The 27,212-nt window shown below is 32.8% G+C and overlaps 3 protein-coding genes across 3 annotated transcripts; 2 read left to right on the top strand and 1 right to left on the bottom strand.

Annotated features, from left to right (window-relative positions):
- Positions 1–3,276: 3,276 nt before the first annotated feature.
- On the top strand, positions 3,277–6,491 carry LOC111709504 (nose resistant to fluoxetine protein 6). The gene is made up of 3 exons (XM_023483186.1): positions 3,277–3,516; positions 3,625–3,716; positions 4,362–6,491. The coding sequence occupies exons 1-3, from the start codon at positions 3,439–3,441 to the stop codon at positions 6,394–6,396; spliced, it is 2,205 nt and encodes a 734-aa protein (XP_023338954.1). The 5' UTR covers positions 3,277–3,438; the 3' UTR covers positions 6,397–6,491.
- A 4,583-nt stretch (positions 6,492–11,074) lies between these two features.
- On the top strand, positions 11,075–13,493 carry LOC111709503 (L-threonine 3-dehydrogenase). The gene is made up of 2 exons (XM_023483185.1): positions 11,075–11,216; positions 12,392–13,493. Exons 1-2 carry the CDS (start codon positions 11,123–11,125, stop codon positions 13,354–13,356), a joined length of 1,059 nt encoding a protein of 352 aa, XP_023338953.1. The 5' UTR covers positions 11,075–11,122; the 3' UTR covers positions 13,357–13,493.
- A 9,170-nt stretch (positions 13,494–22,663) lies between these two features.
- On the bottom strand, positions 22,664–26,921 carry LOC111709509 (uncharacterized; the record flags this gene model as incomplete). Its single annotated transcript, XM_023483192.1, is given in 6 exon segments — positions 22,664–22,876; positions 23,354–23,493; positions 25,681–25,770; positions 26,136–26,197; positions 26,639–26,785; positions 26,849–26,921. Coding segments are annotated over 6 exon segments (678 nt in total), but the record flags the coding sequence as incomplete, so codon positions are not given.
- Between the last annotated feature and the right edge of the window lie 291 nt (positions 26,922–27,212).

Below are 27,212 nucleotides of genomic sequence, written 5' to 3'. Positions count from 1 at the left end.
GATAATTCACATAAAATGTTTTTATATTTCTCTTTTCTTGGAGAAACCAAGAATGCTAACGGAATTCTAGAAATATTAAAGGGACAGTGACAGACCGGCTATGTACGTTGGTAAAACTAAGTGTGCAGTGTTGTGGACAAATTCTTTAGGGTTCATTTGAGACATAAAACTTTTTAAATATCTTTAACTCCTGAGTTTGAGCGCAAAGTCGACGTGCAAAATCGTACTTTTGGGTGGATACATTTTCAGAATTGTTTTTTTATCATTAAATAACGACCAAAAAAATGTAAACAAAATTCTACAGTAAACTAATAAGTTGTTCAGGAACAAGTTCAGAAAATAAAATATTAACTCTTATAATCGAAAATAAGTAATCTTATTCAATTATTAGTTTCTATAATCTCTCTTTAATCACAAAGATTTTCTGCAGATTTTCTGGAATTTTATTAAAAGACGACATTTGAAGAATTTGAAGAAATCTGCGAACAACGTCATAGAAAATAAGAATTTTTACTATATTTTTCGTCGTCGTTATTTAATGATTTTAAAAAACGATTCTGAAAACGTACCTACCCAAATTCATGATTTTCAACCTCGACTTTGCGCTCAAACTCAGTGATTATACAAAAACATTTTATATGTCTCAAATGAATCCTGAAGAATTTGTCCACAACACTGCATACTCAGTTTAACTACCTTACATGGCCGGCCTGTCCCTTAAAAAAAATGGATTTAATAGAATTACAAAATGTTTAGAGTTTTTGAGAAATCTAGGAAAAGGCAAAAATTCAAAGAATAACTTCGATCTTTGGAAATAGGATTCTTTAAATCCTCTAAAATCAAAAATTCTAAAAATGCTCTAAAATTCAAAATAAACATTTTTAAACATTTTGTTAGGTTTAGGCCAAATAGTCATTTTTAAACACTTTATTAGGTTTAGGCCAAATAGACATTTCAAACATTTTGTTAGGTTTAGGCCAAATAGACATTTTCAAACATTTTGTAAGGTTTAGGCTAAATAGACATTTTCAAACATTTTGTTAGGTTTAGGCCAAATAGACATTTCAAACATTTTGTTAGGTTTAGCCCAAAAAGACATTTTTAAACACTTTATTAGGTTTAAGCCAAATAGACATTTCAAACATTTGTTAATTTTAGGCCAAATAGACATTTTCAAACATTTTGTTAGGTTTAGGCCAAAAAGACATTTTCAAACATTTTGTTAGGTTTAGGCCAAATAGACATTTTCAAACATTTGTTAGGTTTAGGCCAAATAGACATTTTCAAACATTTTGTTAGGTTTAGGCCAAATAGACATTTCAAACATTTTGTTAGGTTTAGGCCAAATAGACCTTTTCAAACATTTTGTAAGGTTTAGGCTAAATAGACATTTTCAAACATTTGTTAGGTTTAGGCCAAATAGACATTTTCAAACATTTTGTAAGGTTTAGGCCAAATAGACATTTTCAAACATTTTGTTAGGTTTAGGCCAAATGGACATTTTCAAACATTTTGTAAGGTTTAGGCCAAATAGACATTTTCAAACATTTTGTTAGGTTTAGGCCAAATAGACATTTTCAAACATTTTGTAAGGTTTAGGCTAAATAGACATTTTTAAACATTTGTTAGGTTTAGGCCAAATAGACATTTTCAAACATTTTGTTAGGTTTAGGCCAAATAGACATTTTCAAACATTTTGTTAGGTTTAGGCCAAATTTAGACATTTTCAAACATTTTGTTAGGTTTAGGCCAAATGCACATTTTCAACCATTTCCTTAGGTTTAGGCCAAATAGACATTTTCAACCATTTTGTTAGTGCTTGCTATAGCTGGCCAAAAGGATTAACCAAATTGGCTTTATTTTTTTGAGGGAACCATGGTTACCCAAGGGTGACATGGGCTAAAAATATAGGTTTTTTTAAATCCCACGGGCAACCCCGGGCACTGCTAAAATCATGATTTGAGAGACCAAGAACGTGTATACGGCAGGAGTAACTAGGAGTAACTGGGCAACGCCTGGCAATTCAGCTAGTCCTTTATATGACAGGATGTTTCATTTTCCACTTCTATACTTGCCTGATCTGTCTGGTTGATTGTTTAATCCAATAAACATTAAAACGGCTGAACCGGTTTAACCCAACAAATTGCGTGGCCCCCAGGGGGACGGCCGTTTTTTTATTATGGAAATCTGCCAATGAAAGCAGGTATTTCTGCAAAAATTTTATTTTTGCAAACATTAGTAATAATAATATTATCTATTCATTTTCCTAATTAAGACATGGCGAAAAGTTCTAGATAACGTCATCATAAAAAAAACAAACTTTTATTTAAAATATTTTTTACTTTAAAAAATAATTTATGATTTTGACAAATAATATTATCTATTCGTCTTCATAATTAAGACATGGCGAAATATTCTAAATAACGTCATCATAAAAAACAAACCTTTATTTAAAATATTTTTACTTTGAAAAAAAGTCATACTTTTCCATGTGTAGTTAATGTTGGTTGAGAAATGATAACCCCTGAATATTAAGTTTGTTGAGAAGATAAGACTATATGAAGGATGATACACCTGACAATAATATTCATCCTCAGATCATCAGCCTCAGGAATACAGTGATTACACATTTAATTATAATAAAAAACACTTATTTGGTTTTATCAAAGAGAGTTTTTGCTTAACTTTAAAATTTTTGTCTTTTCTACAATTAAATATTCAATAAGAGGGTTATATTATTAATTTCCTAAATCTTCACATATTTTCCGTTAAGATTCAAAAGACATTAGTTCCGTACACACTTTTTTCAAACCTGAAGCCTGCTCAGGCTATGTGTGTGGTTTACATGTTTACTGAAGAACTTTACTTCTTGACACAAACTCAAATTTTTTAATCCCTAATCTTTGCAACCTGAGAGTGTAAACCTCTGATATTTCAATCTTAGACTATCATGATTTGAAATATTAAAGGTCTACGGCATCGGACTGCAAAGACATAGGGTTTAAAAAATCTGTGTTTGTGGCAAAAGATTAGTTTCTTATCTGTTTTTTTTTTACTGAATTAAATCGGAATTATTTACCATTCAGAAATCACTAATTACTAAATGGTTTTTTGCTATTGAGTTTTTTTATTTATCATTTTGATAAATATTGCTTAGCGAGATTCGATTTTTTTTAAATGCAGTGGTAGGCATTTTCATCAATACAATGAAAGTTATGATTGCTAACAAACTTTTTTCGAATTAAAAGTTTACAAGTAATGAAAGAAGAGCCTTTTTAATTAACAGCTTCTCTTGACTTCTTTGTTTCTGTGTATCCAATTTCCATGCTGTTTAACAGATTTGTAAAAATCAAAATTAGAATCAAAAGTCATATTTATTGTATTAATATAATCGCCTACCACTGTAGATAAATTTTCACTTTAATCCTGTGGAAGGAAATGTTGTGGTGTCTGGGTCTGCTGTTGATCAGGGTGGATGGAGCTCTTCTATCCAACAATCAGAATCAACTACATCAGGCAGAGATTAATAGCAATACAGATAGAACACTAGAACGAATAACTTCTAAATCTTTAAAAGACGACATCTAGTTTTCTATCTGTATTTTTATTAATTCATGACATTAGGAGTCTAACAAACAATTGAGCAACCTTCCGCTCAAAACTTATATTGGAAAGGAGGAAAACTCATATTTGGAGACTCTTTCAAGAGAAAACAGGAAAATATTCTCATTTTTTTTCTTAATTTTATTAATAAGGACATAAATTGATCTGAGACCGAATTTAAAGAATTTGAACCACGTCGCTGAACCTTTAATAACCGTCTCTCAATTGAGCACCGGCTTAAATCTCAAAACACTGATTATAACTTAAATGTAACCAACCATGTTTGAACCGTGTCTCATATTTGAACCGCGTCTAGACGCAGTTTCAAATCTTTAAATTCGGCCTCTGAAGTCATAACTTGTGTGTTATGAATCTAGGGATCAAGAACTGATCTCCATCTACCTACAGATTAATTTATTTCCTCTTCTGTATCAAGTGGTGTTCATACCTTAATTGACAACTAAAATTGAAGGATCAAGCATTGATTCTCAAATTCAAAAGTGCCCGCATTGGATATCAAGATCGTGCGTTCAGGATTAACAATCTCTGTATAATAGCTCCGATCTCAGAGGTCAAAACGCTTGATCTTGATATCAATTGTGCCAATTTTTAGAGTTGAGAGATATAAGTGATTTTTTCCTTGATTTTAATTTGTAGGACTACATAGATATACGGATCCAGAAATTAAGACCTCAACAGTTTTGACCTCTGTTTACCATAAGGCTAAAAGATTTGAAAAAATTGAGATTATTTGTCAGTGGACAGAAAGCTGAAGATGTACAATTGTTGAAGAAACTGTTGTCTTTCTATGATTTAAGCATAGTTAAAGACATGAGTCCGTCCTGCAAAGATGATTTAGAAACTGTACAAACTGGAATAACGAACAATGAAACATGGACTTTAGCGCTAATAGATGCCAATGATTTGTTTCCAAGAGCAGGAGTTCTTCTATCTCTTCCAGTTTTTCATTATCCTGGATCAATGGACGAATGTCTGAATGTAGTTTCAGGAAATGTGACTGGCAGGTATTGGATGATAACTACAGTATCTGAGAAACCTGAGAATCCCCTATTAAGCTTGGGGTTATTAAGGATTGGAAGATGTTTTCCAAGTGGTTGTGATAAGCTAGATGTTATTACTGCAGTAAATATGTATCTTGACAATATAACCAATACTAAAGGAACTTACAAAGGAGTTATTCTTGACGACCATGAGCGTGGTGAAAAGTATGAGTTTACTGGCGGTGACATAACAATGATCATAATCATCTCTATTGTTGGTGCTATTGTAGTGCTATCGACAATATTGGATGCGTCTTTAACGAGTTTAAACATTGGGCTTAAATCCTCAGGTATATGGCAAGGATTCTCCATCTATAACAACCTAATCAAGCTTTTCAATACCAACAGTGGACCCAGTGATGGGGGTAATCTTGCCTGTATAAATGGTATTAGAGCCATATCTATATCCTGGGTGGTTCTGGGACATACCTTCTTTGAGATGACAAGCCTAGGAGTTCTCACTGGAAATGGATTTATGATGAATAACTACGGGATTTATGGTCGGGAAGATGGCCCTGTTGACAACATGGCAACTGCAGCTATTTGGAATGGAATGTTTTCAGTTGATTCATTCTTTATGATTGGAGCAATTCTGCTAGCGTTTCATACGCTTAAAGAAATGGATAAAAACAAGGGAAAATCAACTAAACAATGGGCAATGTTCTGGGCTACTTTCTATGTTCATAGATACATTAGACTTACAGCTGTTTACGCCATTGTTATCGGATTACACGCTACACTACTCAAATACTTTGCTAATGGCCCCTTGTCATATTTAGTAACTAAACAAGTGACAAAATGCCAAAATGGATGGTATCTCAATCTCCTGTATATAAATAACTTTGCAAATAATATTGGCACAGATATGAACTGCATGGGATGGTCCTGGTATATGGCAAATGATATGCAGTTCTTCATCATAACTCCTGTAATATTGTATTTACTATGGAAATGGTTTCCAATAGGTATAACTGTGTCTGTTGTGTTACTAGTAGTGGCAACCATTATACCCTTTACATTAACATGGACGGATGAAACCCAGTTCTTTCACGGAGATGTTACAGACTTTTATCAGAAACCATGGAACAGATTTCAGCCTTACGTCATGGGACTCCTTCTAGGATATCTTTTACATAACATGAGACATCAAAGCAAACTAAAGATACCAGGATGGGTTTGTTTACTCATCTGGGTTGTAGCCGCAGTCCTAGCCTGTCTTCCTGTCTATGGAGTATCCACCTACAATATGATTAAGGACCCAGCTCTACAGATGCCCGGATCTCCGAATTATCCGAGTCAGGTGGAGAGATCATTCTTCAATGGATTGAGTAAAATATCCTGGTGTTTAGCTCTGGGTTGGGTCATTCTCTCCAGTGTGAAGGGACGCGGTGGAGTAGTGAACTCATTTTTATCCTGGGGTCTCTGGGTACCCCTAGCCCGGCTCAGCTACTGTATATACCTGATACAGTACACTGTAGTGTACTGGCAGAATAGCCAGCTAAGCTATCCGGTCAACTACAGTAATCTTTACCTCACCTACACTACTATTAGCAATTTTTCAATGTGCACGGCGTGTGCTCTGGTGCTTGTGTTACTGTTTGAAGCGCCATTTTTTCATCTGGAAAAACTCCTGTTTGGGGTTCTTGGCATAGGTAGGATGCCAGCGCCGAGAAAGGAAAAACAGAAAGGTTCTGCTGAAAAAGTAAAAGAGGAAAAACAAACAAAACTGTGATAGTTTGATTATGGATTAATGCAAATTGCAAAAACGTTGAATATATAAGTTTTATTAAAAAAAATATGTTCGAAAAATATATTTTAAAATCCAGACATTCATGTACATAAATCATTATAAATATTACATTGAATCCCGGTGTAATTTCGATTGACCTTCCAGAATAAATTAACCTTTAAAACTCTGTTGATCCATTAGCGGGCTATAAACAATCTTTAAACTTACGGATTTGCTTATTTTATAATTTTTCATTTAAATGTATATGCCGACAAAAAAGTACTTCAGAACACAATTATGTATATTGGGTCAAATTGTGATCGAAAGTCACAGCTTTCTGAAATATTGAAAGAACCGTTAAATCCTTGTGAGCGCTTGTATCACTTTAACTTTGAGTGTTAGTTTAAATTACACCGACACTCGGACAGTTCCTGTAAAGGGAGTGAGCGGCTAGACCAGGTACATGGTGTCCCAATAAACATGGGAATTTAGTGAGGAATTCAAAATCGTCTTTGTTATGAATTAGCATTGTAATACCTAATTTCAAAAGCCATATTATTATTATGTCTGCTAGAGTTTATTTTATGAAAACGGTAAAATACTGTAAAGATGTGTCTATACCGTATGCAGTCAAAACATAAACAAACAAATTGGAAACATAGCAGACGAAAATTTTACAGATTACAGCTTTCTCAGTAGGTATCACGATACTAAATATAAGAATTATTTGAAAGACGATATCGAATTCGTCACTGAATTCCCATGTTTATTGGGACACCCTGTAGTTGAGCTGAGAGTGCAGAATTACAGAGAAAAAGTTTAGGATTCATTTGATACGAATACTGCACTCTAATCTCAACTACCATATCTAGCCGGTCACTCCCTTACAAGTCGGGCCGGTGAAGGAGCAAAGAGTCTGTTTCCACCGAAGTGGACTTAGGAGGATTTAAGGTTTATTATTTCTTATAGTTTTAAAATGGAATAATGACAGATTTTTACATTAAATGTATCTATAATTTTTCTTATTGCCACAAACTCTGATTTTCTATAATCTTTGCACCCAAAGTCTTAGATATTTCAAACTATGAATTGTATTAGATCAAACAATCTATATTTTGAAATTTCAAAGGTTTACACCATAAGGTTTCAAAGATACAGGGATTAAAAATATAAGTTTGTGGCGAATGTACTATTCTTTTTCTTCAATTTTTCAATTATACCATTAACTTTAGATGTTCAAATGTTTTTGATTTTAGATTTTTGAGTTGATTAAATACTTGCTACTTAAGATTGCTGCAAGGCATGAAGCATTATGTGCAGTACAATTCTTTATATAAAATTTAATGTAGGATATATCAAGTTAAATACATAAATATATATATTTCTATATATAAATTTAGCTTGTCTGTCTGTCTGGGTGTCTGTTTGTTTGTATCCAATAAACGTCAAAACGGTTCAGGCCCAAATTTTGTGTGGGATCTCACGTGGCCCCAAGAATGGTTTATGGCTAATCAGACTTTAAATATGTTATCTTAAAATATTTTTATCTTAAATTATTTAATTTAGTAAATTTTTGAAAATGCTCGAAAAAAAATTATGAAATCCAAAAAAATTTTATATTGTACAAAGAGAAGATGCTCATAGATAAAGCCACAGTTAAAAGTTGAAAAAAAAGATGGGCACGAAGCGCCCTAAAAGCCTAATTTATTTATGAACTACTAAAGATTAATCTTAAAGCCATGAAACAATTTATATAATTATTACCCGAATTATACTATAGTATAATTCGGGTACAATGTTTTTAAGTTTTGCTGAAACTTTGAATGTATATAATTTTTAACTATTCACGAATATGAAGATGGATGCAGTTTTCATCCCACAATCGAAAAAAATGCTTCTTACACTTTTTTACACATAAAAAATTGAATAAAAAGAAATGCTCAATGTTTTTGAAACTTAAAATCTAAAAAAAACCTTTATAGCATACCCTAAAAATATTTTTTTTCAAAAAAAAATTTTGATCCTTAAAACCTATTCAAAAATTATCGAAAAAAAAAACATTATGCGATGAACTTTATATTTTTTCTCTACGGAAACATTAATGTAGTTTGGTTTTGACTATGTGACTATATATATGCAAGCCACATGTAAAAAGCCTGACGGGTGTAAAAAGGGTTTTTGTTATTTTGTCCCTCTTTATCTATCTATATATATACTTTGCTTGTCTGTTCGTTTGTATCCATTAAACTTTAAAACGGCTTAACCGATTAGGCCCACATTTTTTTGGGACCTCGCGAGACCCCAGGTAATGTTTATGGATAATCGAATTTTCAAAAATTTGCCTCTAACAAAATTTGATTTTAGAATTAAAATTTATATCATAACATTATTTGAGTCACTCTTTTTTTGGACACCCTCCACACCAAAAAGCCATTTATTTAAAAAAGTGTTGGCTCTTAAAAACTAAAACTATCAGATTCATTTAAATTTACGAATATTATGTGAGTGAAAGGGCGATAGAGTAGAGAGGGTAAACCAAAGATATTTGGAGATCTATATAGATGATCTTTATTATGATCTATCTATGCATGATCTATTTGGAGATCTATCTATGGATGATCTACTTAAAGATCTATCTATGGATGATCTATTTGAAGGTCTATCTATGGATGATCTATTTGGACATCTATCTGTGGATGATCTATTTGAAGTTCTATCTATCTATGGTTGATCTATTTGAAGATCTATCTATGGATTATATATTTGAAGATCTATCTATGGATTATCTATTTGGATATATACCTATGGATGATCTATTTGAAGATCTATTTCAAGTTCTATTTATCTATGGATGATCTGTTTGGAGATCGATCTATCTTTGAATGATTTATTTGGAGATCTATTAGAAGTTCTATCTATTTATGGATGATCTATTTGGAAATCGATCTATCTTTGAATGATCTATTTGGAGATCTATTTGAAGTTATATCAATCTATGGATGATCTATTTGGAGATCTATTTGAAGTTCTGTCTATCTATGGATGATCTATTTTTTCATTTTAAACAAATATATATTTTTTTTATATCAAAGCGGAGATTGTCTAAAATTCCACAAAAAAAGTTTATAATTTCTAAATCTTCAGATCTTCAGTTACTGAAGGTTTGTACAGTGATAATCAGAAAACTCTGGACTAGGAAGACGACCTTTAGACTAAAAGTATCATTGTAAATAGTTAAATGAACAAAAACACAGCAATTGGTAAGTGTAAACAGACACATTTCACTCAATAATTGATTTAACAAGTGTCTAGTAAACCTATTTGCTGTGTAACAACTTCAAATACACTTAAACATTACTCTAATGTCGTCTTCCTATTCTACGGTTTTCTGGTTTACACTATGAGCCTGCAAATGAACTCAAATTTTCTAATTCCTGAATTATCTAATAGAACCGGATTTATTTATACTTTGAGGTCAATTTCAATTGCATTCCACAATGTTCACAATTTTAGCTTAATTTTTGGGAACTTGATTAGAATTAACACTTTCAAATTTGATTTAACGTACAGAGAATCCATCAGCTTAAATATCAAAGATCTACAACATCGGATTGCAAAGATAAAGTGTGTATAAAGATCTCATTTCCTTTAGTTTATATCTAAATACCAGGGAATAAGAATAAAGGGAAGGGAAATGGCTCTGGTCTGGCATGCGAAAGCCAGTCGCACTGCTTTATAGACGAGTTCGTTGTCACACACGCACACTCTTTTGGTTCAGACACGAAACATGACTAAAGTCAAGGAAATTGCAGAACAATGTCGTCAATTATAATTAAGCTTGAATAACGAGTAGTTTATTGTAAACTTCAATCAAATTTTATTCTTTGCATCAAAATTTGGCTTAAAGTGTTGACATAAATTTATGTATAAATAATATACTACATGTATATTCAACTTACTTTTAAGTAAACAATTAACAATAAACAAATGTACTCTCCTTGACTGTACACATACCTAGATTCTTATTTACTGTATATACCAACAGCACACGCCTTCGGTTCGTTATCACTTACACACACTCTTTTGGTACAGACACACATACGTGACTTTTCCGGTAAATACGTACATATCTTTATATGAAAAGAACGTATTTATTTCCGGTAAATACGTACATATCTTTATATGAAAAGAACGTATTTTTTTGTTTATGATTATATTTAATGATAAAGAAAATAAGAAATTAAACTACATCTAACCGAATTCAAAAAGTTCAATTATAATTGTTTAAACAGGTTAATTCTGTTAGATAAACTATTTAGTGTATACAGCTTAGTAACGCATTTTCTGATTATAACCTTGACTCAAGGTAAATCAATTCACCAGGAACCCACCAATTTCTTTGTTTACATTGAATATGTACTGTTTTTTCGGGAGGAACGAAAACAAACTCAATGCTGTTCAGCGCGACAATTGTTTATATTTCTCCCAGAAACTTCAGTACTCTTATTTTGTAAACAAATATATGAGGGTTCCGGTTCATATCCCTTGGTGTCATTTGAAAAAAATATTTATAAAAAAATTTTAACTAAAAATTACTTTATTAACTTGACATCATGGAAAAGCTGTGTGACGCATTTACATATCTATATTTCTCCGGGTGCGGTTTTTAACTTTGTTATCTAGGTACAAGGTTCAGTACTGTCTGATCCTCCTCCTCCTCCTCCTCCTGATGAGTATCCTGGGACGATGTATCGTATTCCAGGGTTTGGACGAGGATAAGAACCCTCTCCTCTCTAAAACCAGTTTTCCCGTCCCAACATTAGGTTTGTTTAACTAAAAAAACATTTCGCACCAAATAGATAATCAAGTAGAATAGGTGGCAACAGTAAAATTGACCAATTATACATGACGTCACAAGTGTCAAATATAACAAAGAAAACAAAATTTTCTCACATTATTTGACATGTTTTCCAAAATTAAGCAAAAAAAAGTGTAAAAAACAGAAAATAAAGAACACATAAAATTGCACTTAATTTACTGCAAGATAAGCACTTTTTTCTAAAATTATCACTTTTATTAATAATTTTGTTGGACACAAAAACTGAATACAGCTGTACTGAGAGTGTACAAATTCTACGTTGCCATCTGTTGTATACTAGAATCTATTTGTTTCGCACAAATTATTATTTTTTATCGATAGAAGATTTCCGAGTATGGTTGCGGGTTAATTGAATTAAGTCCTCTGACTCAGCTTAAAGATTGGGTTGCACACATTTTGGGATTAGGAAATCATGGTTTGTGGCAAGAACTCAGTTCTTTTAACTATTTGTAATATGTATGAGTACTTGTATTACGCATAATTAATACGAATGGATTAAGTAGTGGATTAAGTATTGAGGTCAATGAACCCATTTTTGTAAAGTTTTCAAGGAGCAAAATTATTCTCTGTTGTTCACATGGTTCATGTTTATTAAAGAACTGTCTTCGATTTTAGTACCAACAGAGTTAGATAAAATTCAGAATTACCCAGTTTTTTTGGCGCAATGAAATCCTACTTTACCATCATAATCAAGAATAATTTTAATGAATTTTTGACGCATTTGCACTTCTGCGTGTAAGATAAAAATAAATATTTGCCTATAGATTATAGTGGACTTTGCACCAGATAAATTTTATCTTTTTTTTGAGATTTATTTACTTTATTTACTTTATTGAAACTTTTACAAATTTACAAATGGGATATTTATTATTTTTTTTTACAGAAAAATTACTAATACTGTTATTCAAGAAATTGAGTACACAAACTCTGATTTTCTAATCCCATATTTTTGCAACCCAATGTCGTATACATTAGATATTTTTAACTATTTATTCTGTTAGATCAAATAATCTAAGTTTAAAATATGAAACGTTCAACCATTGGGTTGCAAAATATAGAGTTTCAAAAAATTTAAGATTGTGGCAAAAAATCATGATTCTTGTATTATAATATCTCTAGATGATCTTGGTCCTGGAGAAATCCTGATATTGATGATCCGAGGAGCAATCTGTAACTCAGATATACACACGCTACAAGGACGAAGGCAAGAACCTGTTCCAAGCGTCCTAGGACACGAAGGATGCGGTTCCGTCCTGCTGTCAAGACGGGACGGAGTTAACCCTGGAGATAGAGTAACCTTCTCCGTGACGGATATCTGTGGAACCTGCCTGTATTGTGTTCAGGGACCAGAGCAGAAGTGTGTACAAGTGTATAAGTACGGTCATGTACAGTACGTGAAATATCCCCAGGGATGTTACTCTACTCACCTACTCCTCCGAGCAGGAACTCTTGTTGTACAACTTCCTGATATACTTAGCTTTGATTCAGCTGCGTCCGCAAACTGTGCTTTAGCAACTATGGTTGCAGCTAGACGAACAGCACTAAACATCCTGGGAGATCGGAGTACAGAAGGGAGCTGTTTAATCTACGGAGCTGGAATTTTAGGAATATATGGAGCGGTTCTGATGAAAGATTCCGGGTTTGAAGTAAGTATATCTGATCCTTCTCCAGGTAGGATTCAAACAGCAGAGAAGTATGGAGCAAAAGGTGTATCTGGAGAAGAAATTGATTCATCTTACTTCGATCTGATTATAGAAGCATGTGGAGTGGGACGAATAGTTGAAACTGCTCTACCTCGACTTAAACCCGGAGGAGTTCTAGTTCTTGTTGGAACTGTTACACCGGAGACTAGGTTCACTCTCTCCGGAGAGAGTCTAGTCCGTCAGTGTGGAAGTATTGTTGGAGTACATAACTATAAGCAATCTGATCTCCAGGTTGGGGTTAGGTTCCTTGAGAGAACATCACAGGTTTATGACTACTCCTTCCTCTCTAGTCAACCTATCCCTCTCTCCAGGTTCAACTCTGCATTAGAGCTCGCCAAACAGAATACATATCACAGGGTGCTTCTAGACCTCACCAAATAGAAGACATGTAAGTTCTCACAGAGGCTTTTGAAGGGGTTGAGAGATAATAAATAGAATATTCCCCCCACCAAACTAATGTAAATAAACTCTGTTTACTATCTTTAATATATTTCTTTCAATAAAACTTGCGTCTTTTTGATGTTTGTTAATATTACATAAATCTTGGAATATTGTAAACGTGAACGAAATTGGGATTTTCTGAATGGATTTTTCAACTTTTAAACCTGTTATATCAATACAATAAAAAACATTAAAATTATATGAATGGAATTGAGCCTCTGCCACAAACTCTAATTTTCTAATCCTTATATCTTAAGACTCAATGTAGTGAACCTTTAATATTTCAAACTATGAATTCTGTTAGATCAAATAATTTAAGTTTGAACATCAAAATTTTACACCATTAGGTTGTGATAAAGAATCAATTCAAGATGCTTTAAAGTTTATTCGTGTAAAATAGAGTAAAAAAATAGAATGAAATTAGTTTAAAGATTCTAGATGAACTAGTTAGAAATTTACACTTAAGAAGAAGATTTTTAAGATCTGAAACTGTGAAAATAATGGCTAAACTTATACTTTTAAAAATTCGGCAACAAACTAGAAAATTATTAAATTCTATGGAACCATACGTAGAGTCAACAGTTATCTCTGTAGTCTCATCTTTCTGCTTTCGCCGTACGTTTTCTACCATCATTAAAGGGACAGACCGGCTAGTAAGGTAGTTAAACTGAGTATGCAGTGTTGTGGACAAATTCTTTATGATTCATCTTTAAAAAATAAAATCTCATCCTTAGAAAAGAGATTTAAAACTAAGGAAGAAGATACTTTATATGTACTTTTTATAAATGAACAATATTGTTAAGAACTTAAGACCTCAATAAAGTTTTACTGAGGCTTTACTGGTACAACTTTGTGACCTCGCAGCTCCTTTAGTTTTGATTTTGCGCAAAACTATGAGAAAGCAAAGGAGTTGAGTTTTTGCCACAAACTCTGATTTTCTATCTCTATATCTTTGTAACCCAATGTCGTAGACCTTCGATATTTCAAACTATTAATATTTAAAGATAAAATAATCTAAGTTTGAGATATCAAAGTTTTGCACCATCAGGTTGCAAAGATATTGGAATCAGTAGATTTGAGTTTGTGGCAAAAACTCAATTCCTTTTACCGGTTACATATTAGAAATTCAAAACATGTTTGTTATGATTAAAAACATGTAAGATTTCAACTTAACGTGCAATCTACTGTAGTTTAACATGTGTAGAGGTTTTACTTTTTACACCCTTGAGAAGTCAAGTGAAGAAGAGAGAAGGAAGAATGAAGGATTGGATGATTAGTCAGTAAAAAGAGTGGAGGAAGAGGACATATTGTCCAGAACAAAGCATTAGTTTAGAAATAGTTCTTGGAAGCAATATTTCATTTATTTAGAAAGAGATATAGAAAAGCTAAAACTGAGCTGGGAACTTTAGAATGGAGAACCTTTAATCCCAACTACTTAATCCGAATATCCACTGTGGAAACTTTTAATCTTAGTCCTTAATCCACTCTTTTTCTCTCTCTTTGGAAATCCATACATCGTTTTCTCCAATGAGAGTAGGAATATACGTAAATTGTATTGACCAATGACAGCCTTGAAAATAAATTCTATCCCATGAGAGAAATCCGCAATTTCTAACAAATAAAGAAATTGTTGTCGGCCATTTTGTAAATTAATCGGTGAAAAAAATATTTGATAACAGGTTTTTGTGACCATTTTTAACTAATGTATTAATAAATAAATGGGTGAGAAATGGGTGAGAAAGGGCCCTTTCAGTCAAGAAAACGAACCGAGGTGGCATTCTTAGAATCCAATTAAAAAAAAAACATAATCTCGAGATTATGTTAGTCTCGAGATTAGCAAAAACAGGGGATTAAGCATTAATCTTGATATACACCATTCTAAAGTTCCCAGCTCTGGAAACTGTAAAAATGAGACCAAATACTGGGTTAATTTGGAAAACTGAAATCAAAGTGAGTTTAGATATACATCACCCAGGGCGATTTTTATGTGGGTTCTTCATTTTGAATTCGATCCCGTTTTGGGGTCTAAACTCTTAATCAACAATTTTTAAACTTTAACTAAGCAGTCTTTTTATACTTTTCATTTAAAACGCATCTTCAGACGAAAAAAAAATATAAAAGAGAGAAAGCAAAAAACAGGTAAAATTAAGATTGAAAATTGCTGGATTTTAGGTACTTTCCCAAAAACTTTTCCAAAACGGCAAGTTCCTAAAGGTATTTTCCCAAGTTGCCACTTCCCAAATATCCTATTTCCTAAGCGCCAACTTCCCAACTCTGTCCTAGTCGCAGTGTTCAGCTCCCTAGCCCATCCCAACCGCAGGGCTCGGCCCTCATTGCAGCCTGCGGCGCCTCAGAAAGCCTAACTTAACCTTGGGAAAGTTGCCACTTTGGAAATTGTACATTTGGGTAACTTTCTCTTGGGCACTGTGGTTTAAAGGTCTCAAGCTCTCAAGCAAATATCGATAAGAATTTTGCCAATATATCATAATTGAATACGACATTATACTGTTTTTTTTAAATTTTATCACAAACCTGTTTATTTTTATTTCTATAATTATTAATAAATTATGTTTAATTACAAACTGGAGTAAAAAAGATTCTACTTAAGAAAATATATTATAAGGAGAATTTTTATCCCTGAAATGGCTTAAACCAATGGTTTACCTGACTACGCTATCTATCTATCTACCCCTTACTCTACCTATCTATCTTTCTATATATCTATCTATCTATCTTTGCCTACTGCCTATCGCCTGGGTATGCCTTGCAGCTACCTGTACACTGTTTATAAAATACTTCATGCAGTGACAAACCCAAAACAATACTAATATTGAAACTACAATCTTTAAAATGAAGAATTTGAAGAATACTGTTTTCATCTTTGTTCTTTTACTCACAACAGTCCTAGGTTAGAACATTGACACAGACAATATATATATTTTGACCGAACTGGTGAAATTTTTTGAGGAAACTCATGGGTATCCCGGGGGGACAAAAATTGATTTTTTTTTGTTCAATATAATTAAACAAGATATTCATATATATATTCCCTCTGGCCGGCCAAACGGCTGGACTGAATGGGCTGACATTTTTTGTGGACACTCATGGGTAGCCTGGGAGTGCCATAGGCTAAAAAAATCGAATTTTATCAATAGAATTCAAATTCTACAGGTTATCAATGGCAATCATGTTCTAATATTCTAGGTTATCAATGGAATCCAAATTCTGAAGATTATCAATGGCGACCATGTTCTGCACATGAAGCAACTAAAAAGAACTGCCCTAGAGGAGAACCTTGTTTAGCAGATACAAGGTACCATGATTGATGAAACCCCCTGGAAAAAAGTATAAATGGACTTTTTAAAGTGTTAGCGGGCATTTTGATTCTGAGACACCCATAAAAGATCACTCTGCAGAGCTGAAAACTTTAGAATGGTGGATATTGAGATTAATGCTTTATCCTCTCTTTTTCTTAATATCGAGACTGACCTAATCTTGTACTTTATCCTGAAAAGTGTATAAAATTCAACCAATCAGAGTCGCATATATAAAGCCGATAAATTTGAAATTTTGCGCGCCATTTAAGATTATATACAGAAACGGGAAGGACTCCCTAAATTTACAAAACCAGTTTTTGATTTTTTCTACTACATCCAAGAAAGAACGGTTTAAGAAGATTAACATCAAAAGTGTGTCCATTGGATACTCCGATTAAGTTATTGGGATTAAGGATATTTCATTCTAAAGTTTTCAGCTCTGATTTACCAGTTTGGTCCTTATTCCAGCAAGGTCTGATAATCGATTTCAAATTTGACTCTTTAACATAATTTTTTTCTCATTTTCTCTTATAAATTTTTTTGTCGGCGCATGCATGCTGTAAGTTTAAAGATTGTTAAGTTAGTTAGTCCATAGCGAGGTGGGGGGGGGGGGGGGGGGGGGGTAGGCAGATTATTTTCTAATTGTTTTTTTATTTCAGTTATCGTGGTTATGTTCCAAATCATGGTCTGAAGTGTCTTCATACTCGAGACTTCCTGCTGAATGAAGATTCAGCGTACAATTAGATGAAACAACAAACTTTATACGAAAACCCCGGTTCATTAGATCTACCGGGCCCGAGTGTGCACAGTACACAGTACACACAGTCTGCCGACGGGACGGTACACCAAATGAACCATTCAATAATTCAAACATGTGACTCAATATTTTATACTTCTCCATGAAGAAGTAATAATTCAAACATTTGAATTAAACGTTTTTACTTCTCCATGAAGAAGTAATAATTCAAACATTTGAATTATACGTTTTTACTTCTCCATGAAGAAGTAATAATTCAAACATGTGAATTAAACGTTTTTACTTCTCCATGAAGAAGTAATAATTCAAACATGTGAATAAAACTTTTTACTTCTCCATGAAGAAGTAATAATTCAAAAACATGTAACTCAAACTTTTATACTTTTCCATGATGAAGTAATAATTCAAACATGTGAATTTTAAAACTCTGTAAGATGCAGTGAAAAATCATTTTGTTTATCTTAAATAAAATATACTTCAGTGAAATATCTTGTACTTTGATGTATAACCAAAACAATTTATTCATTTTTGCAAATTAGTTTTCTGTGCCAAAATCGGTCAGAATTTTTTTTCCTTCACTTTTTACTTTCGCGCGGTAATATTTGAATTATACAGATTAGACGATTTGAAAGGAAAAAACTTTTAATTAGAATTAAAGAAAATAAGAAAGAAATGAAGAATATAAAGATCAAAGATGAAAAGAAAATTTCAGTGAATTTCTGTTTTTTGGATTTCACTTGCTTTTACATTTACGCCTATAAGGTAAAATTTGAATAAAGAATAGACTTAGATAGCACTGAGCCAAATAAGTTGAAGAAATGAAATAAAAGATGAAAGGGATGAACAAAAGATTGCAGTGAAGTCTGGTGTAGTTCATGCCCAGAATAATTAGTAGATATCCTGTGGGGGGAGAAAGGGTTTCTTCTACCTTATAGAACCCGGATCCTGATAAATAATTCAATCACTAGGATTAAGAACACTATAAAAGAAAGCACTGAAACTGTGTAAACTGTTTTTAATGCAGAGCTTAAGACGTTACTTTTCAAAACTCTTAAATATAGCAATCTAGAATTTGAATCTAGTTTTGTGTCTTAGGCAATAAACATACTTTTTAACTGATTTGAGTAAGAAAGAAACAACATTATAGCTGCAGAGGAAACCTGGAACGTGAAAACGTACAGTCGTCTCTGAAATCTCTTTATTTATGGTAACCCTGCATAATGTTAAAAAATTTTAACAAAATAATTATTTTAAATGATTTTGGTCAAAAAATTTAGTCAAATTTTTAATCAATTAATAATTTTGATAATAAAGGAGTTTGTAATTTTAGTATTTTGAATCTTTGTAATTTGCGTTTTGACCCTTTGTTCTATACATATATAGATAAAACCAAAGATTAATGACAATACAGATGAACACTAGATGTCGTCTTTTCAAGATTTAGGGGTTTTTGAATGCTAGGTTTTAGTTTGAACTACTGCCGTTTGAACCATTGCACGTGGTATTATGTTTAGTAGTTTTGACGACTAATAGTTCAAACGATAACTATTGCTTTTGCACATTTGAACTATTTTTTGGTTCAAATGATCAAAAAAAAAAGTTTAAATGAACCAAAAAATAGTTTAAATGAGCAAAACAATAGCTAATAGGAGCAAAAAAAAGCTAAAATGTGCAAAAAAAGTTCAAATGTGCCAAAAAATATTAAATTAGCCAAAAAATAGTTGACACAACACTCGAGCTTCTCATATTTAACACATAGATAAAGTTGGTCATGTAGCCGCAGCGCCCAGCCCCCTAGCCTGTCCTCCTAGCCGAGGCGCTCGGTCCCCTAGCCTGTCCTAGCCCATGCGCTCGACCCCTTGGCCTGTTCTAGCCACAGCGCTCAGCCCAGAAAGTGTCTTAACCTAACCTTAAATATATATTAATTTTGTTGAAAGTTGTTAAAATTCTTTTGCTCCTAATTGGACTATTGTTTTGCTCATTGGATTTTTTTTGCCCATTTGAAGCATTAAATGCTTCGTTTGAAATATTTATTTTAACTATTTTTTTGGTCATTTTAATTATTTTTATGTCCATGGGGAAATATTTTTTGATTATTTAAACTATTTTGTGATGATTGTTTACCGATATGAAATATAAAATTTTTTAATTACATATTTAATAGTTCAAATGCGTAAATAATGTATTGTTTGAACTACAGGAAATGACGTCATTATCAGTAGTTATCAGATTAGGTCGCATTTTTTTTAATTAAAAAAATGAATGTAAAAAACTTCTAATTCTGTTCAATCATATAATATCTCTCTCCATGGACAGATCCTTCAATAATACATAATTCTCTCTTTTCTCTAGATTTACAAATGAAAAATTACTCCATTTATATAATCACATGGTCTTCCATCAATCCATGCTTCCTTTATTCCTGTCTTCCATCAATCCATACTTCCTTTATTCCTGTCTTCCATCAATCCATACTTCCTTTATTCCTGTCTTCCTTCAATCCATACTTCCTTTATTCCTGTCTTCCATCAATCCATACTTCCTTTATTCCTGTCTTCCATCAATCCATACTTTCTTTATTCCTGTCTTCCATTCATACTTAAATTCCTATATTCCTGTCTTCCATCAATCCATACTTTCTTTATTCCAGTCTTCCATCCATAATTCAATTCCTTTATTCCTGTCTTCCATCAATCCATACTTCCTTTATTCCTGTCTTCCATCAACCCATACTTCCTTTATTTCTGTCTTCCATCAATGCTTTACTTCCTATATTCTTGTCTTCCATCCATACTTCACTTCCTGTATTCCTGGCTTCCATCCATACGTCTCTTTCTATATTCATGTCTTCCATACTACAATTCCTATATTCATGTCTTTAATACTACACTTCCTTAATTCTTGTCTTCCATCCATACTTTCTACACTTCCTTTATTCCTATCTCCCATCCATGCTTCACTTCCTTTATTCCTTCCATTCATACTCCACTTCCTTTATTTCTGTCTTCCATCAATGTTTTACTTCCTATATTCCTGTCTTCCATCGATACTTCACTTCTTATATTCCTTTCTTCCAAATTTCACTTCCTATATTCCTGTCTTCCATCCATATTCCATACTCCTATTTCCCGTTTTTGAGGAAGGACAGGATTAAGGTTGAAAAAAACAAGTTATCTAAAATCATGCAAAAATTAACGAACATATTCATGCAATGAGCTTTATAACCTCAGATTGCCACCACTTCCCAAACCAAATGCTGCCAGAAATGATTCTATGACATCAGATTCTAAGATTCTGACACACAATTTTGAAATATTGATATCCAGGGAAAAAAACCGGAGACATCAGGTCAATGCCCAAAGTCGGAGCTTTTGCTTGAAAATATTGTTATCCTTAAACGCTTGATCTAGATATCCAATTTTAAATTCAAGGATCAATGCATGTTCCGCTTAATGTTTGTTATCCCTTTAGGGCCTGACCACCGCGGGATATAGATTAGGAACTAAAATAATCCACAAGTCTGCTTGAGATCTCAATACCTGGCCCTGGCATTATTAGATAGTCAAGTCAAGTCAATTCAATTCAAGTCATGCCAATTCAAGAAGCTAGGGAGTTCCCGTGGACTCTTTGATCTAACCGGGGTATGCTATCACGATCACTTTTAGATCAAGGCGTTTCAGTCAGACATAGTTAAGATCAAACGTCGGGTTTCACGACCAAGTTTGAGCCATGATTCCGGAATATACTCCTTCTACCAGAGTATTACCAAACAAACTATTTTCAGTATTGTGGGAGATGTTATAAAGTGATTTTTTTGTGTTGTAAATAGTTTGTGGGGGGAATATATACCCCGATCTCCTAAAGGGGCCCAAGCCTGTTTGGAAATTCTGATCGGGAATCCAGGTGGAAAACTCAAGACCAGGGTTCAAGGAACTGCACTACATGGTCGGGGAGAGAAAGATAGAATAGTTAGTCGTGGACGAACAGGCTTGAGAGGAAGTGGAGCTGATCGTGTTATATTTATTAAGTTCGTAAAAAAGTCCATCATCATGGATTTTAGTAAATACTGTTTTCGGTATATTTAACAGTATTTATCAAATGCTGGTAAATTGACTAGATTAAGTTTCCCTTCCGGGTTTTCGGATTACACGTGTTTACTGATTTGATATGCTTTTATATGATATTATATTATATGATATGATATTATATGCTTTTATATGATATTATATGATTAGATATGTTAATAATTGGGTACAATTGTAAACCGATGATGGAACTGGATAAACGAGAGTTACTTGAAATTACATTGTCAATCCCTTTAAGAATTTTGTTTATAAATATAATCCCTTGAAAAACCAAGTTTAGAAGGATATAATGAAGAATGATAGTCTCCTAAGAAATGAAGAACTATTTACATAAATTTGAATTGTAGATGAGCTTCTGCCTTGTTTTAGGGAAATGAAAATAAAGAAAATATGATTTGGAAAATTATGAAACTCTGGGAGATTATTAATTCACTGTTTTTATCTTTCAAAATTTAGAAAAGCATAATTTCTCTAACTTAAGATACAATCACAGAATATTCTTCAGCAATTTTCCTTGTTAGAGGAATAGTTCACCACTTCAGAATACTCAATAACACATACGACTTAGAACTACAATTGAGCCAATATTACTACACTTAAATATGGCTCTGAGGACTAACAGCATCCTTTATTTATGACAAAAACTATTTTCAGACACTGAAGGAATTGAAGGAATCGAAGGAATTGAAGGAATTGAAGGAATTGAAGGAATTGAAGAAACTGAAGGAATTGAAGGAATTGAAGGAATTGAAGGAATTGAAGGAATTGAAGGAATGAAAGGAATGGAAGAAATGGAAGGAACTGAAGGAATTAAAGGAATTGAAGGACTTGAAGGACTTGAAGGAATTGAAAAAAAAGTCGGATCATTCTGTCTGCACAGGAACTTATTTTTGTGATAAGATAAAGGCAAAATCGTGTTCTAATTGAAAATGTTAACGTTTTATTTGCAATTTTAATAGATGCACCCCATAATAAACTAATTGAATCTTCAGACGATTTTCTATTACCGTTTCATTTAAAAAACAATTCACCATAAACTAGGGAGAAGTGGGGGGAGGGTATTAATATTATACAAAAATAAAATGGTATAAAATTTAAAAAAATATATTTGAAAGTACATATTGATATAAAAGCTCTATTTAATAGTTGCATAGAGAGGTATTTGGGACCAGAACTCTTTACTCAGGGTCCTACTGGCATCAGAGGTTCGGCCTATATGGAGGGGAACGTGGAGAAGTATTCCATCGTGCTGAGACGAGTAAACAGGGACGGATACAAAATCATCCCGAATCCGCTGTCGTCTAAAACAAAAATCTTTTAATAATTTTAAAATAACAAATTTAATGGCTAGATAATAGAGTTTAAAAATGCAAAATCTTGCATCCCTTATTTTGAAAGAAAATCTGATTATTTTCTAAATTATTCTAAAATCTTGAAAGTGTAGAAAGTATGAAGTTATTTAAAATATGTTCGCAAAATGCCGAGTAATTCAAATATAATCTAAACATTTCACAACTGTTTCCATATAAACTTTATAACCCACTTTTCATCTTTCAAAGTAACTTTATTTTTTGGAAAAGAAAGACTTCAGACTTCAAATAAAATGTTGAATGTTCTTTTGTAGAAAATATTATGATTATCAACGAACTAGACAATACTGTAAGAGAGTAAAGTTCAAACCGTGATTTGTACTAAACCTGACACTTAGTGTTTTGTTTGGATTTTGTTTGAAATAGATACAGATCATAATTTTCAATGAAAATGACATATATCCGAACCTGTTATCTCCCGGTCTACCAAATATGGTTCCAATGGTTCCTTGTCTTGTCTCCAGGTCTGGGTTCCAAACCAAACATTTCTTCTCCTCGTCCCAACCCGCTCCATGTACAACTAGACTCTCTAATCGGATATTCTCAACCTAGTTTGGAATACATTGGTAGGTGACTATATCAATACAATGAAGACGACTTTTAAAAGTTTTGATTGTTAACACGATTTATTTCGGATACAAGTTTACAAGTAATCAATGAAAAGCTTTTTCAATTGACAGCTTCTCTTGAGTTCTTTGTTTCTGTGTATCCATGCTGTTTAACAGCTTTATATAAATCAAAATAGAAATCGAAAGTAGTCTTCTTTGTATTGATATAGTCGCCTATCACTGTAACATGTAAAAAATATTATTTAGTAATTCACAATTTAAAACCCTTTTCCTTTAGCCGGAGTAAAAATAGAATTTTTACTTATTTGCCTATGAAACCGTGGAATAGACTTAAGTAATATTTAAGCAGTCCAACCCAGGAAACAGAGGCTCGAGTTAAACCGGAGTTTAACTCCACTTTTGCCGTCAAGAAGTGGTGTTTAAGTCAAGAAGTGGTGTTTAAGTCAAGAAGTGGTGTTTAAGTCAAGAAGTGGTGTTTAAGTCGAGTCTGCTTTACTCCTGCCATAACTGGTGTTAACACCGCGCATCTTTTGAACCAATTTTGAAAGAGGGAGGGAACGAACCCCCGGATGCCAAGAGCCTCCGTTATGCAGACACGAGCCTCCGCCATGCTGTAAGAGCCTCTGCTATAGACTAAACGAGCCTCCGCTATACAGAATAGTTTTTCCTTAAAACTCTTTGTTTTCACATATAGCAAAGATTTTTTTTTCAAAATTGTGACATAAAAAGTTTATCAAAGTTCAGAAGTATTAATCAATAATTATAAATAGTGACTACTGCTGACTGGTAAAGTGATTTTATAAAACTTGAAAAATTTTTACGCAAAAAGGAAAACATTTAGAGAAAAAATTCTGAAAGTAATTTTATTTGATATTTTATAATCTTTGATTCATCCGCTACCTTTTTTGAAATTCTTATCCGATTAAGGTAATCAAAAATTTGACATTGACAAGAAATTTGAATCTTAAAAATGTCCCAAAAAATGAATTGTTTAAATCAAAGATTAAAACAAAATAAACTAAGCTCAATTCAGAAATATATTTCCAAATAGCCTTCTTACCGTGTAAGAAATGTTTTATTGTAAAGCATATCACAGTGCGCCTGAACAAATCAATACTTTTGAAATGCTTAAAGGCGTAAAGGAGGGTTCTATTTCCAAATCCCTGGGATTAGAGAATCTGCCTCCTTGCTGAACCCCTAGCTAGTGCTTTTACCGTCAAAAGTATCCTCTTTAGGAATTTAAGATAAAGGAGTTGAGTCTTTGCCACAAACTTGAATATTCCATTCCCTTTATCTTTGCAACCTGGAGGTGAAAACACTTGATATTTCAAGCTTAGATTACTTAATCTAACAGAGTTTGTGGAGAAACTCAATTCCTTTTGTAGTAACTTAATTTAAACTTTAATTATGATTATCTTTGGACATGAACAAGATACATGAAAGTGTTAATACACTTTTAGGCGCAAAATTTAACTTTTTTAAAATTCTTTACTGGCATCACAATATTCTTACTGGCGTTAAACATGGCTGAAATAGGGATAAACTAAAGCATTTGGAAAATATAAAAAGTAGATCTATAAAACATTAGTTTTCTCAAAAAGATCTTGATGTAAAAAGCATAACATATAAAACCACTTTATGAGTCAATTTAAGTTACAAATCATGACAATCAATAAAAAACATTAGTTTTAAGTAAAATTCTTGTGCAACTTTGTCGAAAAAATTTAAAAAATCGATATTACAAGTAAAAACCAAGAGTTATATGGAAACTGTGATGTATTGCGGAGGCTCGTTTATTGCATAGAGGAGGCTCTAACTGCATGGTGGAGGCTTGGTCTGCCTGGCAAATCTGGGAGGCTCGTGTCTGCATGGCGGAGGTTCATGGCGTCCAGGGGTTTCCTCCCTCTTTGAAGCCAACTTACCAAGAGGGCAAAATCTAGTGGCAAATATTTGACTTAAACACAACTTTTTGAATCCCCGTTTGTAAGTTGCTAAAAAGTCGCTGTCAACTCTCAGAGTTATGGAACATTGCACTATTGCAGAGTTTTACTCCACTTTGACAACTAGTTGTTCCATCCTATTCTCTTTTTAATTTAATTAAAATTGTTTTTAAGTTAGTGTGAACGGACGGTTTTACGGAACTCACTGTATCTAATTTGATCATACCTTCTCCTGTAAGAAGGATTGAAATATCTCCGGAGCTGCCTCTGAATTCTCAGGATCCGTCCTACTCCTCTCACTGGCGAGCTTTACCAACTGGAGGTTGAAAAAAAGGTTTTAAATCTATGTAATAAAATTTGTTGTCATAAAAAAATAGATGAAATAATCTGTCTGTCTTTTTGTATTTCCGAACGTAACCCCTTTTGATTGGGGAACTCGGTTCAACCTTGGGAATGTTTTAGCTTATGTTTAAAATTTCTAAGTAGAGTCATTTGACTTTCATAGCGAAAGTTTTTTTTTCCAGGCAAAGCTGGATTTCCTAGCTAAAAAGAAGTTATCTCTAAACCCCATAACCGATTTGCCTCAAATTTTGATTGGGCTACAAACCCTTTGATTGAGATAACATGATAATTTGATTTTCTCATATAATTGCCTTAAGGTAATGGATATAATTGATTCACCTTATATCCAAAAGTTTGAAGAATATCTTCTGATTCTACCCAGAAATACCAATCGCAGGCTCCTAAATATTTTTTTTAATTTAAAAAAAATAAATATTTGTAAAAAAAAATTCATAATCTACTTAAGCCTTATTTAGAGACTTTTGTTTAAAAAATTTCAAAATAGAGCAAACCTAATTCAACTCTTGATCCTGTAAAAAAATTAAATTAAACCATTTTTGTTCTAAAGAATTATTTCTTTTGTAAATCAATTTTAAAATTCTGTGAAATATTTAACCCTCACAAAATAAGCATTTTTAGTTTGAATGCATGTTTATTCTATAACTTTTGAATAATGCAGGAGAAGTTTTTCTAAAAATTGTATTTAGAATAATGCAGTGAGCAAAATTACAAATATGATGCATTTTGCGAACTAGTTTTTCTTAGAATAACTCTAACCCATTATTTAAAGAATGAATAAAGCCATTTTAGAAAATATTTGATTTAATTTAAAAATAACTTACCGAAAGGAAGTTTATACGGAGGGTCAAAGTCAAGTATGTAGGAAATAAGAAGACGACTTGGGTTGAGTAGCCAAGATAGATTGACGGCATTGCGCTCGCCCTTCTCCAAACCAAATATGAGGGAGTTCAGCTGATTCAATACATTCTCTGAAATAGATCATCATTGGAACATTTCCAGGTATTTCATTGAATTATCTAATTTAATCTTACCAAGGTGTTCCAGATATTTTTGGTCCGCTCTCGTTAAATATGCCATCATCACCAATTCAGTGAGTTCAGTGATCTAAAAATATGTTTTGATAAAAATGAGCATGAATAACCAGAAAACTGTGTGATAGGAAGACGACATAAAGTAACACTGAAGTGCATTTGATGTTGTTAAAAAGCAAATAGCTTAAATAGTAAGTTATTAAATCACTTATTAAGTGAAATGCGTCTGTTTACATCGCACAATTGCTGTGTCTCATGTTCATAAGACTATTTAAAGTCACAACTTGAGTCTAAAAGTCAACTTGTCAATTTGAACTGTACATATACTGGATAACTGAAAAAAGAAGTATCAGCTCAATTCAAA

This window comes from Eurytemora carolleeae, unplaced genomic scaffold (assembly GCF_000591075.1).
Source record: "Eurytemora carolleeae unplaced genomic scaffold, Eaff_2.0 scaffold975, whole genome shotgun sequence".
NCBI lineage: Eukaryota > Metazoa > Arthropoda > Copepoda > Calanoida > Temoridae > Eurytemora > Eurytemora carolleeae.
Note: the sequence above shows the minus strand (reverse complement) of the source record. Positions and strands in the feature narration are given on the sequence as shown.

Excerpts from the sequence above, each read along its gene's own strand:
- LOC111709503 (XM_023483185.1), top strand. The coding sequence starts at position 11,123 with ATGAGTATCCTGGGACGATGTATCGTATTCCAGGGTTTGGACGAGGAT. Across the intron at positions 11,217-12,391 it reads TTTTCCCGTCCCAACATTAG|ATGATCTTGGTCCTGGAGAA; the intron begins GTTTGTTTAACT and ends TAATATCTCTAG.
- LOC111709504 (XM_023483186.1), top strand. The coding sequence starts at position 3,439 with ATGTTGTGGTGTCTGGGTCTGCTGTTGATCAGGGTGGATGGAGCTCTT. Across the intron at positions 3,517-3,624 it reads ATCAGAATCAACTACATCAG|GAGTCTAACAAACAATTGAG; the intron begins GCAGAGATTAAT and ends TCATGACATTAG. Across the intron at positions 3,717-4,361 it reads ACTCTTTCAAGAGAAAACAG|TGGACAGAAAGCTGAAGATG; the intron begins GAAAATATTCTC and ends ATTATTTGTCAG.